General features: G+C 41.9%; 1 protein-coding gene across 2 annotated transcripts in view; it reads left to right on the plus strand.

Moving 5' to 3' along the window:
* Positions 1 to 17785, plus strand: part of med27 (mediator complex subunit 27) — a 263109-nt gene that overhangs the window by 202502 nt on the left and 42822 nt on the right. The window contains exon 5 of one of the 2 annotated variants that reach the window (XM_038781753.1): positions 13926 to 14033. The exons of the other annotated variant lie outside the window; for it this stretch is intronic. Within the exon in view, the coding sequence (XP_038637681.1) occupies positions 13926 to 14033 (108 nt within the window). The remainder of the gene's footprint in view (positions 1 to 13925; positions 14034 to 17785) is intronic. 2 annotated transcript variants of the gene reach the window in all.

A 17785-nucleotide genomic window follows, 5' to 3' on the forward strand; every position in this document is an offset into this window, starting at 1 on the left:
TTAATAATTTCTTTCTTGCCTGCGCTTGCAATATAAAATTGATCGGTACCCTGTTATTCGTGCCAAAAATATTTTCAATTGTTTCAGGTTATTGTGCTCAGAGTTCCTCTAAGACAGTGTTGTCCACCTTGTAAATGACTTGCCACATGTGATGAATCAACCACAGACATAGGAATGGATGCAGTTAAGTTTTATAGGGCCACACAATACTGAATTGTGTTAAAATTGCAGCTGTGGATATGAGTTTGGTTGTCAATCGCTGGACTGCTTTTTGTCATCAGTGTCTAATTGAGCAAGACTCAAACAATCAACCGCTTTGCTGTTTGACAGGAGTCACATATCAACCTGACTGCAATAGTGTTTATCTGAACATGGATCAGTTCCTGGGTTCCTAGTGACCTGAAAGCTGAAGTCCACTTGTTCAATGAAACAAGTAAAATAATCCACCATTTGTTATCTTCTCTGTTCCTGTTCCCTTTGGATGCTTCTAAATGACAATACATTTAGATCTGCAGGGCCTCACTTCAAAACAACGGTGGTGCAATTACTCTGGAAACTTTCTTTGGGAATTTAAGTGACCTAATTTCGGAACCTGGTTTTGATTAGCTGGTAGTTAGCAATTATTGCAAAGCATGAGCAACAGACAGCTCTGCATGGCTGCCAGTGAGGGTTGAAATGTATTCGGAAAACAAAGGTAGTTTTAAGGGATTTATATTTCATAGAATCCGTACAGTACAGAAAGATGCTATTTCGCCTAGCGAGTCTGCACTGACCCTTCAAATCTCCCGCCCTGTAACCTCGCCCTCAGGAGCAATTTAGCATGGCCAATCCATCTAATCTGCATATCTTTAAGCTGTAGGAGTAAACCGGAGCACCCGGAGGAAACCCATATAGGCACAGGCAGAATGTGCAAACTACACACAGTCTCCTGAGGCCAGAATCGAACCCAGGTCTCTGGAGCTGTGAGGCAGTAGTGCTTACCACTGAGTCAGTGTGCCGTTCAAAAATTGGTGTTGGTAAGCATTTGAAATAAGGTACAGTTTGGAGTGGGTTTAATTTAATGTTTCTCTGCCTGGAAAGCTAAAACCTATAGTTAGATCATGCCAGACAAAGGTGTTTGTATGTGTGGAGGTTGGTTTCAATTACAATTGAGATTCTGTTATGTGTTGTTATGGCATGAAGAATAATTGAACTGTCAGAGGTTGCTCAGCAACTGGAGGCCCTCATAAGGATAGAAAAAAAGTTTTTGTTTTAGCTGAAATTGTTGGCAGTTGGAGACAGGACACCGAGGTGTGAATCTCTCTCAACTCTGTCAGGAGAAGCTGGACAGGACAAGGGAATTGGAAAGATGCAAGCTTCCTAAGGAACAAGTTACTGTCCAGATAATTAGGGAATTTGGACAGAAAGAATGTTTAAGATGACTGAAGTTAAGTAAACCGAGACCAAGGTATTGTTCAGAAGAATTCAAGGAGCAGTAAACAAAGTGTTCTGAGCTAAACAGACAATTGTAGTAACTAGATTTAAAGTGGGACAGCAGACTTCAAAGGCGCATGAAAGGTTTGATGCCATTTTGATAAGAGTCTGGAAATCGAGAGTTAAAGCAATTGTGAACAGCTTATACACCAGTCAAGACAAAGAAATCCTAAAGAGGTTGGTGTAAAATTCTTGACTGGATTCACTGTTAAAAATGGAATGGAAGCTTCGTTTAAAAGTGTCTTTTGTAAAACCTGGTCTGGACTTCAGAATGCAAACCGCTAAGGGAAAATATTATTACATGAAAAGATTTTAAAGCATATTTCTGGGAGTAGAGTTTGGAAACTCTCATGACAATCATCTGGTGGATTCCAAGGAGAAATCCACAGACACTAACTTGGGTTCAGAACGGAGTGTGTATTTGACCACTGCCGTCATATGTGCTTAAAGGAGGCTTTGTGTGCTAATGAGATCATTGTAGCTTAAGATGTACTTTGCAATCTCTGTTAGTTATCGGGGGAGTAAAGGAGTAATCCAACTTTTTCATGTTTAATAACTGGCAGCATGGTAGCACAAGTGGATAGCACTGTGGCTTCACAGCGCCAGGGTCCCAGGTTCGATTCCCCGCTGGGTCAATGTCTGTGCGGAGTCTGCACGTTCTCCCCGTGTCTGCGTGGGTTTCCTCCAGGTGCTCCGGTTTCCTCCCACAGTCCAAAGACGTGCAGGTTAGGTGGATTGGCCATGATAAATTGCCCTTAGTGACCAAAAAGGTTAGGAGGGGTTATTGGGTTACGGGGGTAGGGTGGAAGTGAGGGCTTAAGTGTGTTGGTGCAGACTCAATGGGCTGAATGGCCTCCTGCACTGTATGTTCTATGTTAAATAAATGTTTTTTTGTCTTGTTAAAATTAATTAGTGGCCCTGTGGCTCTGTTCCTTCATGTTTTATTAAAAAAACTGTTTTTTGAGCCAGGGTTCCATTCAGGGATCTTCCCACCTGGTTATAATATCAACTGGGATTGTGACAAATGTGCAATTTTGGCAAGCTGGGGCAGTGCAGAAACATCCAAATATATCTCATTAGATCTGTTGGAATAAATTATTGAAAGGAGTCGGATGCTATTTGTGTAAAATGAGAAATTACAAAATGTTGGCCATGGGCCAAAGGGCTATTAATTGGCCAGATACTGTGTATGGAAATGACAGGCAACAGAGAGCAAGCAAGGCGAGGGTCAGAGTTCAGAAGCCATTACGGAGGCATTTGTGGGTTTTTTTTCCTCCGAATGTTCTGATGTCAAACGCAGTCAACGCCAAACACTTCAGTTCGCCCTTTGAGAGTGCATACACCATTTCCATTTGACCCCAAATACAGTATTCCTGCTAAGCTGCATGGCAGTGAGGTCTCTTAGCCGCCTGCAAAGGCCTTGTTCTGTGAGAATGTGTGTGGCCACAGGAAGCAAAAAAGTTAAGGAGCAGTGTCCTGGAAAAAAGTACATGCTGCACATAAAACTACATTTTAAAGGGATTGATGCCCAACTGTATTTAGTTTTTCAATACCTTTGTCCAGATCTGTTGACACAACCGGAGTGGGTCGGATCTCAAACAACGATGACTCAGAGTTCAGGAGGGAGATGGAGAACCTAGTGGTGTGGTGTAATGACAACAATCTCTCCCTCACCATCAGCAAAACTAAGGAGCTGGTCATTGACTTCAGGAAGTGATATATTGTACACACCCCTGTCTGCATCAATGGTACTGATGTGGAGATGGTTGACAGCTTTGAATTCCTAGGTGTGCACATCCAACAATCTGTCCTGGTCCACCCATGTTGACGCTACGACCAAGAAAGCACAACTGCGCCTATACTTCCTCAGGAAACTAAGGAAATTTGGCATGTCCACATTGACTCTTACAAATTTTTACAGATGCACCTTGGAAAACATCCTATCTGGCTGCATCACAGCCTGGTCTGGCAACTGCTGAGCCCAAGACCGTAAGAAACTACAGAGATCGTGAGCACAGTCCAGTCCATCATGCAAAACTGTCTCCCATCCATTGACTCTGTCTACACCTCCCGCTGCCTTGGGAAAACGGGCAACATAATCAAAGACCCTTCCCACCCGAGTTATTCTCTCTTCCAACCTCTTCCATCGGGCAGGAGATACAAAAGTCTGCGAACACGCACTAACAGATTCAAAAACAGTTTCTTCCCTGCTGTTACCAGACTCCTGAATGACCCTCTTATGGACTGAACTGATCTCTTCACACATCTTCCCTACTGAGTTGTACTACACTCCGTATGCTTCACCCGATGTCTGTGTCTTCACATTGTGTATTTATTGTACGTCCAATGTTTTTTCATGTATGGAACCATCTGCCTGGACTGTACGCATAACAATACTTTTCACTGTACCTCGGTACACGTGACAATAAATCAAATCCAAATCCAAAGATGTGAATCTAAAGGAGAGGCTATTTTAAAAAGGCAAATGGGACTTTGTTCAGAAATTGCACCATGACAATTCAAACATTGCTTATCTGCACTGTATGCCATGCAGTTCCTAAATATTTGGACAAATGATGAGGTAATAGGCCTGAAACCTTGTAGATTGAGGCCAAGTTTATAATGCATTGATCAAAATGCGTTGCTCACTTTCAGAAACTGGATGGTAAATTGGTACTAAGTATCGCTCTGGCTAACTCCATCTTGGCTGGAAGGAGAGTGTGTGGCGAGTGGAGTACTTATAAGCAGTGGGGAGTAGCGTACTTATAAGCAGCTCCAGTTTGTAAGGCTCTCCAGCACCAATTCCGGCCCCAGTGAATCCAACGCCGCGGGAATGAGAATTCCTCTCGATTCAAAAGTGGGCAAAGTGCTGGCCCGTTAGCATGTCCTGAATTGCTCCCCGAATAGAGTCCCCAACGGGAAAGTGAACCGCATGCAATTCAGTCTCGGCATCAATACATAGTCTCTCAAACGGAGAATCCCGGCCACTGTTCCTAAAGCTAATGTTGATTGAGGTTGGAATGGTGTTCCAAACCTCCAAAAATTCTGCATTCCTCCACTTATGGCACATCCCACTTCCTTCATCACACTGTTGGCGCCATGCCACCAGTGATTTAGGTCCCAATCCCTGGAATTGCCTCCCTAAACCTATTTGTTTCTCTGTTTCCTTTATGATCCTGCTTAAAATGTAGCTCTTTGACCAAACATTTGGACACCTGGACTAATGTCTCTTTTTCTGCCTTGGTGTCAGTTTTGGTCTGATTATGCTCTTTGGGACACTTTACTCTAAACGTAACTACATTGTGCAAGTTGTTGTATTGCAGTCTAAAGGGAGAAGATTGAAATGAAAAGGAGCTCATGGTCCCACTTACAGCGAGGATGGAGACCTTTGCACCTTTGATATACATTTGGTCTCCCTGATGTATATGCCCCCCTAATGTATACCATGAGTAACTACTATAATAACTGAAGCACGTAAATTTATGTGTCTGAGAAACCATGGAGTCGAGGAATTAATAGATGACATAGGGTTAGAATGTTAGGCAGATCCGTGACCAGCATAGAGTTTTGTATTTTGGGTTCCATAACCACATTTCTGGGAAGTTTATTTTACTTTTAGCTCAGTTAAGGTATAGAGGCTTTGAATTGGGTTCTCTGATGTATTTAGTCATGAAATGTGCTTAACACTAACCACAGTGGAAGATTTATTGTGTTCTTGATCTCAGTCCTTGGTCTGAAAGTTAACTGCCCCCCCCCCCCCCCCCCCCCCCCCGCCCAACAACACACACACCACCGACCCGCCCAAACCCAACCCAAGTGCCCACCTATTCCTTACCACCCCCTGCTCCACTTGTGAACATAGGAGCAGAGGTAGGCCATTCAGCCCTTTGAGCATGCTCTGCAGTTCAATAAGATTATGGCTCATCCGGTTGGGATCTCAACTGCACCTTGTTGTCTGCCCCCAAATCCCTTCATTCCTTTGCCAATCAAAAATCTGTCTCACTCTGCCTTGAATAAATTCAATGACCCAGCCTTGCTGCTTTCTGAGGGAGGGAATTCTACACACTGACGACCCTTTGAGAGGAGAAATTCTCCTTATCTCTCTCAAAAGGTTGACCTCTTGTTCTTAAACTGTGTCCCCTTCCTAACTGAGCTAAAAGTAAAATAAACTTGCCAGAAATGTGGTTATAGAACCCAGATTCCATTTTAATGTTAATCATTTAAAAACTGCAATGCAAAATACAAAACTCTATACTGGTCACAGATCTGCCTAACATTCTAACCCTATGTCATCTATTAATTCCTCGACTCCATGGTTTCTCAGGCACATAAATTTACGTGCTTCAGTTAACCTGGTTCTAGTCTCTCCCACAAATGGAAACAAATGGAAACATCGGGCAGCACGGTAGCATTGTGGATAGGACAAATCCTTCACAGCTCCAGGGTCCCAGGTTCGATTCTGGCTTGGGTCACTGTCTGTGCGGAGTCTGCACATCCTCCCCGTGTGTGCATGGGTTTCCTCCGGGTGCTCCGGTTTCCTCCCACAGTCCAAAGATGTTCAGGTTAGGTGGATTGGCCATGATAAATTGCCCTTAGTGTCCAAAATTACCCTTAGTGTTGGGTGGGGTTACTGGGTTATGGGGATAGGATGGAGGTGTTGATCTTGAGTAGGGTGCTCTTTCCAAGAGCCGGTGCAGACTCGATGGGCCGAATGGCCTCCTTCTGTACTGTAAATTCTATGAAAATCCTCCTACTATCTACCCTTTCAAATTCCCAGGATCTCCTGTTTCAACAAGATCACCTCTCATTCCTCTAAACTCCAATGGGTATAGGCCCAACCTTTTCAACCTTTCTCCATAAGATAAGCCGCTCACCCCAGGAATAAGTCACATGAGCCTTCTCTGAACTGCTTCTAATGCAGTTATATCCTTTTTCAAATCAGATGAAAATGGCACACAATTCCATATGTGTTCTCACCAATGTCCTGTACAGCTTCCCTGTTGTCATATTCCATTCCCATTGCAATAAATGCCAACATCTAATCACTTGCTGTACCTGCATATTAACTTTTTGTGATACGTACCAAGACACCCAAATCCCTCTGTACCTCAGTTCCACAGTCTCTCCTGTTAAAATAATCTGCTGCTTTTCGATTCTTCCTGCCAAAGTGGACAAATTCACACTTTCCCACACTATATTCCATCTGCCAATTTAATGACTTAACCTTCCCCTTTGCGGAATTGCTAACTCTTCTTGACAGCTTATTTCCCCACCAATCTTGATGTCACAAGCAAGTTTAGCAACCATACATTCGGTCCCTTCATATCATTGCTATAGACTGTAAATAGTTGAGGCCCCAGGTACTGATCCCTGTGGCACACACTTGTTACAGCTTGCCAACCTAGAAAAGATCCATTTACCCCTACTCTCTGCTCCCTGTAGGTTAACTAATCCTTTATGCATACCAATATGTTACCCCCGACACCATATAATCTTTTGTAGTAACTTTTGATGTGGCAACAAGATACCTTTTGGAAATCGAAGTACGCCCGACATACAACACATCTACACAGTTCTCTTTATCCACTTTGCTTTTTGTTTCCTCAAAAAATTCTCATAAATTAGTTGAACGTGGCTTCCCTTTCACAAACCCATGTTGATTCTGCCTGATCAAATTATGATTTTTCTAAGTGTTCTGCTATAGCCTCTTAATAATGGATTCTAGCAGTTTTCCTGTGACAGATATTAGGCTAACTGACCTATAATTTCCTGCTTTCTGTCTCGCAGCTTTCCTGAACAATAGTGTTAGATTAGCTATTTTCCAATCCACTGGTCCCCTCCCAGAATCTAAGGTCTTTTGGAAGTTGTAATTTAACTAACTTGTCCACTTACCCACTTGCTCTCCTCACCCAATCAAACTGGACCTTTAACTTGCAGCAGCTAGTGCTGGGGGGCGTGCCTTCTGCCCTGATCCTCTTTGTGGGTGTCTTATGGATTCCTGCGCTGAGCGAGTTCTTCAGGCTGCTGCATCAATAGTCAGACCCTTTTAAACAGAACTAAGTAAATGGGCAGTCTTCTTCCTGACCAGCATCTGATGCAGCAGTTCCAATGCTGATCTGGGCCAGATATGTTCAAATTAATTTTGCTTCACGTAGTGCTTTTTTTAAATACGTTTATTTAAAAATGTTCAGAATAAACAAAATCAGACATACCAATTAACCAAAGTTACACAATAAAGAAACAAGACTAACAAGCAAAAGCACATATCAGCCTAACCCCAAATAGCTAAACTAAACCCCCTAACACTATGTACACTGACTACATCATTTATTAGATAAATATAGTGAGCTGGGTGTTGAGCAATGTACCCTCATCACCTAGTTCACTGGATACACCAAATCTTACTGTATGATTTTCTCAGCCTCATAAATGCAGACCAATGTACACTTTATCACACAGTAACTATCGACTGATAGCTTGCACAATAAGCAGTTGAATAAACAGTAGCCAGACCGTAATGTGTATTCTCTGCAACTTTAGGAAGCAGCTGGCAGCACCAAATAATTGGAGTGACTGTCAGATTCCATTCAAAGATGTTAGCATGTATAATCCGAAACGTGACTGAGAACTCCCTGTGGGTCATGCACCCTGTGCCATGTAAAGATTGCATCGATACTAGACCTCATCACATCTCTCAATGTATATCTTAGAGCACCTCACATTGAATTAATTCATTGTAAGTATGGTTGCGGTTTTGTAGGCAAATGTTTTGCACACAAGCTTCCATCAGCAACACAGGATAAATGATTACCTAACTATTCTTAGTGTTCATTTGAAGAAGCATTTGGCATGACAGCAGAATTCCCTGCAGCTCTCCAAATGTTACTCTGGGATCTTAAACATCCACTTAAACCCAAAAGAATAGACAGACAGTTCAAGGTATGATTTTGTTTTTAATATAACACTTGCCGCAAAGCAGAACGCTGTCGCTATTGTGCCAAAGTGTCAACAGGATTATGGGCTCAAACTCATGAAGCTCGAACAAAGACATTTCTGATTCAGTGCACTGAGCCAAGGTAACACATTCCCTTCACTGCCTGGAAATACTGTCATGGGAGTGTCCCTTTAAATGTTTTTGTCTTATCACATGGCTTCAGTGATGTCATTGTGTGTGTGGAGCTGGGCTGTGGCTCTATGATTTTTTACTTTTGCTTTGGATTTGGACTGGTTTTGAACTGCACAGGGTGAAACAAGTGTTTATCTGTCTTCATTTTAAATGCTGTCTCCAGACTGCTTGATAACTTAAAAGAGATAATTGCTTTCTGGAAGGAATTCAAACCTGCTGTTTGAAAAGGGGAACAGAGTATCAATGACAAGTCTTATACCAGTGAGAATGCCGTGTACTGGGCCACACCTTTGAAAAGGGGTTTCTGGTTTTACTTTGAGTTTGTTACAGAATTGGAACAGTTAAGGGGGAGTTCATTAAGGGTTATACATCGATTACTGTTGCTGTGTGGGGTCTTTATGTTTGTAGTTGATAAAAATGCTTAATGTGTGTGTTTATACAAATGTTAACTAAATTCATAGAATAAAGCTTGTTTCTTGATTAACATCTGAAAGGCAGGCTCTTGTGCTCATCGTAACCAAAATCAATAAATGGTTATAGGTCAGGTGAACTCCATAATATACTTTGGAGTTTTCTAAACCCTGGCTCGTAACAATACTAACTGGAAACTGTGGACTTCACCATTTTATACTCAGCTGCTTGGTACCTCCCCACAACAACCTAAGCAAGATTCCTCATCATGCGGAGAGTTGTAGGGCATTATTGACTTTTTAACCATCTCCATTGTGGTAATCTGGAACTTACAACTTTCCAAAACCTCTAAAATCATCTCTGTAATATAAAGATGTTTGGCATAGCAAGGGTTAAGGTAGAATTGGATAATAGTACCACCCACACCATGATGTAGAGACACAAAATAATAACCTTTATTATTGTCACAAATAGGCTTACATTAACACTGTAATGACATTACTGTGAAAATTCCCTAGCCGCCACATTCTGGTGCCTGTTCAGGTACACAGAGGGAGAATTTTGAATGTCCAATTCACCTAACAAGCAGGTCTTTCAGGACTTGTGGGAGCACCCGCAGGAATCCACGCAGACACTGGGAGAACAGTGACCCAAGCTGGGAATCGAACCTGAGACCCTGGCGCAATGCAGCAACAGTGCTAACCACAGTGCTACCGTGCTGTCCATGACAATAGACGGGAGATAGAGTGGTGCAGCGAGAGTCTGAGAGGAGTTAGCATGATGGGACTATACCTTGGGAGATATCTATACAGTTATAGATTAACAATAAACGGTTTATGTTCAACCACACAAGCCTCCAGACCGCTTAATGAGACATCTACAACCTTGCCACATGGTGGCAGGATGGGTTGGGGCGGGGGGGGGGGGGGGGGGGGGGGGGGGGGGGGGGGGGGGGAACGACCTCAAAATCCCAAAGGAGCTGAAGAAGGAACCCAGAATCTCCAGGCACGAAATAAACTAAAAAAGCCCGACCTGAGCTAAGTATACCTAATTTGAAGACACAGCTGGAGACTGTCTAAAAAAGCTTAATTGTAGCCGTGGAGGACCATTTCCAGACCTGGTTGAACACAGAGTCAAAAGCGTGGCAAAATTCCAAAAACAAAGCTGAGGGACAGAAGAAGAATCCACTATGCAGATGAAAAGCCACCCCTAATGGATGCAAAGACAAAGGACCTGGCTGGAAAAGGGTGAGTAAAATTCAGAAAAAGAATGTGCTTGGCATTTGAAACATAATTAGGACATTTAAAAATAACCAAGTAATCGGGGTACTAACCATGCCAATCCTAAGGAGTCTTGACGGGGTGGATGCAGAGAGAATACTTGATCCTTTTATTCCCAAGAGCTATATCTAATACCTTCTTGAAATCACACAATACTTTGGCTTCAAATCTTTTCTGTGGTAATGAATTCCACAGATTCACCACCCACTGGGTGAAGAATGTTCTCCTCACCTCAGTCCTAAAAGGGTTGCCCCTTGGTGTTAAGGGTAAGATCCTAGCATGGATAGAGGATTGGCTGACGGGCAGAAGGCAGAGAGGGGATAAAGGGGTCTTTTTCAGGATGGCTCTGGTCAGACCCCATTTGGAGTATTGTGAGCAGGTTTAGACCCCATATCTAAGGAAGGATGTGCTGGCCTTGGAAAGGGTCCAGAGGGGGTTCACAAGAATGATCCCTGGAATAAAGAGCTTGTTGTATGAGGAACGGTTGAGGACTCTGGGTCTGTACTCGTTGGAGTTTAGAAGTATGAGAGGGGATCTTATTGAAACTCACAGGGTACTGCGAGGCCTGGATAGAATGGACATGGAGAGGATGTTTTCACTTGTAGGAAAATCTAGAACCAGAGGACACCATCTCAGACTAAAGGCAAGATCCTTCAAAAAAGAGAAGAGGAGGAATCTCTTCAGCCAGAGGGTGGTGAATCTTTGTAACTCTTTGCCGCAGAAGTCTGTGGAGGTCAAATCACTGAATGTCTTTAAGACGGAGATAGATAGGTTCTTGATTAATAAGGTGATCGTGGGTTATGGGGAGACGGTAGGAGAATGGGGATGAGACAAATATCAGCCATGATTGAATGGCGGAGCAGACTCGATGGGCCGAGTGGCCTAATTCTAATCCTATGCCTTAATGGTCTTATGGTCTATGACCCCTAGTTTTGGAATCCCCCACTATTGGGAACATTTTTTCTGAATCTACCCTATTTAATCCTGTTAGAATTTTCTAAGTTTTTGTGAGATTCTCCCTCACTCCTCTAAACTCCAATGAATATAAACCTAACCGACTTAGTGTCTCCTCGTATGACAGTCCTGCCATCGCAGGAATCAGCCTAGTAAACCTTTGCTGCACTCCCTCAATTGCAAGAACATCCTTCCTCAGATAAGGACACCAAAATTGTACACAATAGTCCAGATGTGGCCTCACCCATGCCCTATAAAATTGTAGTAAAACATCCCTATTCCTATGCTCAAATCTTGTCGTTACGAAGGCCAACGTACTATTTGCCTTCTTTACAGCCTGCTGTACTTGTGCGCTTACTTTCAGCGACTGATCCACAAGGTCTCGCTGTTTCATGTGGGAGAATCTAGAACTAGGGTTCACTGTGGGTTGCCCACTTAAACAGAGGCGAGGCAAAAATATTCTGCTCAGGGTGGTGAGTCTTTGGAACTCTCTTCCTGTTGGAAGCAGAGTCTTTGAATCTTTTTAAGGCAAAGGTAGATAGATTCTTGGTAAGCAAAGGGGTTATAGTTATTGAGGATAGATGGGATGCAGATTTGAGGTTGCTATCAGATCAGCCGTGATCGCATTAAACGGTAAAACAGGTTCGAGGAGCTGAATGGCCCGCTTGTGCTTCTTGTTTGTATGTTAACCAGTACAGTGAAAGTACTGCAGCTGAGTCCAAAGTCAACATCCTTACCACGTGGAAGCCATGAGTGGGGAAGACATTTTTTTTTTAAAAGGCAACTGGAGCCTAAAAATTACCTTTTCTATTGGTTTTTTGAGCTTTAAAAAGAAAGTGCCTGGCCCAAATCTTCGTTTGAAAATTTCCTGCAGAATTGATTGCAATTGCAGCAGGGGGAGCCTTCCAAAACCTGATAAGTGATGGAAGAAGAGAGAAGAGAACCGTTGCTGAGTTGTTACCTTGGAAGACAAACAAAATTAATGCCGTACTCTCCCCTGTTATTAAAAACAGATATGGATAATCACTCAAAACGACCAGACCATTTTGAACTCCTGCAAGGGCCAAAACAGGTGCAAACTGGGGTGTCATGGAGGAGAACATTTTAGATTACAGGTGTATGTCATTTTGAAACGTCAACCTCCAGGAAGAACATGGCGGACCCCATGAAATGAGCCACGGTTCCATTCCGGAATCATCTTGTCCACTGATGACATTAACCGTACCATAAAGCGAACTTCATAAAGTTGACCCGGTTGAGTGGTGATGTTTAAAATCACGAAAGGGTAGCGCAGAAAATATTACCAGGATTCATTTATAGTGAACATTGCAATGAGGAATTAGCTTTGTCGAAATGTTGATTTTTGAGGAGGGTCACGCAACACATTGCTGCATTGTACTGAACCACAGTGTAAAGGGTCACAACCTGAGCACCGTGTTTCTATTCCAGTCACATCAGACACGAAGAGCAACGAGGTTCTCTCAGAACGAGGAGGCAGATGGACTGATGCACATTACTAAAATTCATTCTGACCCTACCCACTTTACTTCCCTATTGGAATTTGAAATTTTACTGTCTTATTTTGGTGATATATAGTGCAATACCATTTTTAAAATTATTTAATTTTAGAAAGCTGACATTCCCAGGGAAATGGGTATCCAATTCTGAGGTAAATGTCGCTACTTCCGAATTTGTGGAACTGCATTATCAATTTATAAAATGAGATGTTGACTAGTCTTGCCTGTAAATTTATTTCCACAATGGTAGTAACTGATTAAACAGGTTGATTAATTGTTAATGGTGATAAGAGTATTGGTTACGGTAACAAGCAGTTGGAAAATTCACAGACCTCTCTAATTATTACAGCCTGAGGCTGTGCGACCTGGTGTATTGAGCAACTTTCTGAAGTGTTCTTTGGGATTAAAAGCTCGTTATAGCCTGCAGCCACATTTCACAAAGCTAATGCACAGAGCCGTGTGTAATATAGTACATGTTAGAAGGGTTTGACAGGTTTCTAAAAGTTTTCCCTGCAGTAAATGCAGATGATTGCTAATAATGCCTTTATATATTACAGTCTTACTTCAAATAGGAGCCGTTGCAATATTTCACAGCTCCTGATGGTATGAACTCCACCTCCAGATTCTGCGATGCTGGTGCAGGCAAATAACTGCCTCCTATTGGAGCGCAGTGTGTTGTTGAGTTTCGCCATCCCATTTTGGAGAAGGACCCCGAGGGAGGCTAGTTGCTTCCCCAGAGGCGAAGAGAGAAAGACCAATGATTCAAAAATGTTTCCATTCCCCAGGTTCCGATAAACAGCCACATACACAAGATAAATCTGTTATTTTGGGAAATTATTTTACAAAAAAATCATTAAATAGTTTTTAAGACCTGACAGTAATTATCATCTGAGGCATTTAAATTCCTTGGAATGCTTTACAATAACAGACTGGTACAAATTCCTACGACCTGCAGTGAGATTGTTTGAAGTTATTTTTCATAGGTTACTGGAAAGCAGATTTAATGTGGGCATCTTTGATCATAGTAACATGTACATACTGTATCACAAACTGGCATCTTGTGAGTAAACATTCTTATTTGTTCCCAAGGTGGAGTGGTCACTACCCTCCAGTGTATCCATTTTACCCTAATAATCTGTTCTGCTTTCTAATTCTTTGTTACAGGTCACACTTGGAAAGGTATTAAAGGCAATAGTTGTGATGAGGAGTTTATTTATTGACCGGACAATCGTTAAGGCATATAATGAAAATGTCTATACAGAAGATGGGAAGGTAGGGATGTTTGAGCCATTAACTTGATTGGTAAAAACAAATTTCTGTATCTAACTTGATTAGTAAAAAAAAAAGTTTCTGTATCTGAGTCATTTATCACAAATCAATATGGATATGTCTCCTGCTGAACATTGTAAATTGGAGAAATATGCAAAACCAATGTAATTGCCAAATTGTTTGCCTTCTGAGGTTGAATAGCAGAAAAGGTACTCGTTATTAATGGAAGTTTTCAGTGTGCTTAAGGAGAAAATATTTTTTCAAATTTATTTTCCAATTATGGGGCAATTTACCATGACCAATCCACCACCCTGCACATTTTTGGGTTGTGGGGTACCCACGCAAACATTGGACAAACTCCACATAGATAGTGACCTGGGCTGGGATCGAATCCAGGTGCTCGGCGCCGTGAGGCAGCAGTGCTAACCAATACATCACCAAGGAGAAAATACTTTTTAAAAAATAAATAAATTTAGAGTACCCAATTCATTTTTTCCAAATAAGGGGCAATTTTGCATGTTCACATGTTCAATCCACCTAACCTGCACATCTTTGGTTGTGGGGGCGAAACCCACGCAAACACGTGAATGTGCAAACTCCACATGGACAGTGACCCAGAGCCGGGATCGAACCTAGGACCTCGGTGCCATGAGGCAGCAGTGCTAACCACTGCACAACCGTACTATCCAGGAGAAAATACTTAACAAATGTTATAATGTTTACCATGGAGGATAACATTTTAAGTACCCAAGAGGATTTTGAAGTTCATGTACCAGTGATATTTGATTAATTTAAAGGCGTAAAGGCTATCACCTCAGCCGGGTGACATACCAGCTTCTCAGAAGGAGGTTGGTAATTGACCGGTGGGCAATTAAACTCAACAACATGTAAAATAATAGAAACCATTCTAAAGAATGGGTTTAGGGTTGAGTATCTGTATAACAATACCTTGGAATGAAACCAACATTTACAATTTATTGCTCTACATGTGAAGTTGCTTGATTCAAGTCGTCTGATAATTCAATTTTTATCATTCTCAACTTGATGTGTTATTTTCACTGCTTCAATTAAACTGTAATTCACTTTTTAGCACAAAGAATTACTTATTGAACAAGCTGTAGAAGGGAAAGATCTTAACCAAACACCATGTCCGGGATTCTCCGGCCTCCCAGCCACATGTTTCTCAGCCGTGCATCTTCATTGCTGGTGGGATTCACTAATCCCACCAGCGTGAACAGCCGAGAGTTCTGGCCCTTGGCCTTTTGAGGATGCAGTAAGACTATTATATAGAATTACATTATGTTGCTCATTATCACTTGTGATTCTGAACCCTCTGCTCTTCCAAATTACCAAATCTTCCTGCATTATTCTTCTGATCCCTGCCTAGTGGCACACAAGCAATCTATTTCTTCCGCTGATTTTATATCCGGGCGATCATACTCTGGGCTATTAGAAGACTCACTTTTTCAACATTGCCAAGTCATTGGTCTATTTGGGAAGACTGGCTGAATGTGAGAGGACTTTGCCAATCCACTCCTCTTAGATGCAAGCACACTTCTAGATGATAAATGCTCAGAGGTGGGATCATTGCTCTTTTGCTCACGTGGGCCTTCCTGCATTTGAAGTACAGTTATTATTTTATTTCATTTTACCAAATTGTACTACATCACACTAATATTGAATTCCATTTGACTCTTTTGTTTTTGACCATCTTGGCAATACTCCCCTTGAAGCTTCCTTAAGTCATAGAATTTCGAACAGAATGGAAAATGCCCTTCGGCCCATCATGTCCACGCTGGCCATCAAACACCTATCTACTCTAATCTCATTTTCTAGCACTCGTATTCTATGGCATTTCAGATGCTCATCTAAATACTTCTGAAATGTTGCCAGGGTTTCCACCTCTTCCAACCTCCCTTTCTTTGTTAGCGAGTTCCAGATTCCAACCTTCTGGGTGAAAGGGTTTTCCCTCTAAGCCGCCCTCTGCGCCTTACTTTAAATCTATGCCCCCTGGTTACTGACACTTCCACTAAGGGGAAAAGTTCCTTCCTATTCATCCTATCTATGCTCCTCATAATTTAATGCACCTCAATCAGATCCTCCCCTCGGCCTTCTCTCCTCCAAGGGCAACTACCCCAGCATACCGCGTCCCTCTTTATAGCTGAAACGCTTCAGCCCAGGCAACATCCTGGTGAATCTCCTCTGCAGAATGATGTGTCTTCCCTTTTATTTTTGTATCACCTACAAATTTGGACACCATTCCTTTTTAGCCTTGTATTGAAATCATTTATATGCAGAAGGCAGGAGCAGCCCCAGAACAAAACTCTTATCTGATATAGCTACCCACTTCCAACCATTCTGTGAACTGCCTTTAATTCCTACTTTGTTTCCTCTTTTCCGATCAGTTTTTTTAAAATACAGTTTGCGTTCTTCTCTAACTACATGCATCTTAATATTCTCTAGTAGTCACCTGTATGGTACCTTGTCAGATATTACCAGGAAGTCCATGTACTTTGCACTTAATGCATTTCTTGCTTACATCTTCAGTCACATATGAGAAATGGGCGGGGGAGCTAGGCTCCATGCTTACTGAGGAGGTTAAGAGGGAAGCCCTCTATACGATGAATTCCACTTCATCCTATACCAGACTGAGTTTGATTCAATTCAAAGTACTACATAGAACCCATTGGACAAAAACAAGGATTAGCGGCTTTTTGCGGGATGTGGTGAACAAATGTGACCACTGTTCACTTACGCCAGCTAACCACATGCATGCATTCTGGTCTTGTCCTAAGCTTGCTGGATACTGGATTTCCTATTTTAACACCATATCCAAGATTTACAGGTAACCCTAGAACCTTGCCCACTGGTTGCAATATTCGGAGTCTCGGACTCCCTTTCATTCCATTCTGGAATAGGGGCGGAGGTTCTTGCCTTCACCACCTTAATAGCAGGAGGTGAATACTACTTAGCTGGAGATCTCCCTCCCACCCAAAGCATCTGCGTAGGTGGACAATATCAGTCTTACATCCGGAAAAGATCAAGTATACCGTTAGAGGCTCGGTGCAGAGATTCTGTTAGAGATGATGGCCGTTCATTTCATTCTTTAAAGACCTGGGCACGTTCGAGGGTTAGGGGTTTGAGTTAGAATGGGTTAGTTTAGATATCAGGGTTTCTTGATACATATTCGTTAATCGCTTTTTTATTCTTGGTTCTTTTCTAATATATAAATTATGTGTATTTCTTAATATGTATATTACTGTTTTATATATGATTTAATAAAAATATTTGTTTCAAAAAATTTCACCTTTACAAAAGTGGAAATCTCTAATATATATTGCTTACTTTAATTTCCAGAGTTCATGTGAAAAATTTCCGTAAACTAAAAGTCTTTGGGTAACATGGTTAAGTTTTTTTCAAAAGGACATTTAGTGTAGTTATAAAAGAACATTTACAGCGTGGGGAGACTGTGCTGACTGCAGTCTCATAGGAATTGGTGTTTAGACCTTTTAAGATAGCATAAATTACCTAGATTCTGAAATCAAGTATAAGCTGGTTAATTTGCAGAAGACATTAAAATAAGGGAGCAGCAGAGACAGGAAACCATTAAAGATTTGTAGAAGAACTTGGTTCAATTATACAATTCCATAATGACGTGCAGTATTGCAAATTGGGAAAAGAATTGTGCAACATGAGTGCATGATGGGTTGAATAAAGAAGAACATGGAGACTTTGAAAGTGATGAGCCATATTGG

The sequence above is a fragment of the Scyliorhinus canicula genome, chromosome 21, assembly GCF_902713615.1.
Source record: "Scyliorhinus canicula chromosome 21, sScyCan1.1, whole genome shotgun sequence".
Taxonomy (NCBI): domain Eukaryota; kingdom Metazoa; phylum Chordata; class Chondrichthyes; order Carcharhiniformes; family Scyliorhinidae; genus Scyliorhinus; species Scyliorhinus canicula.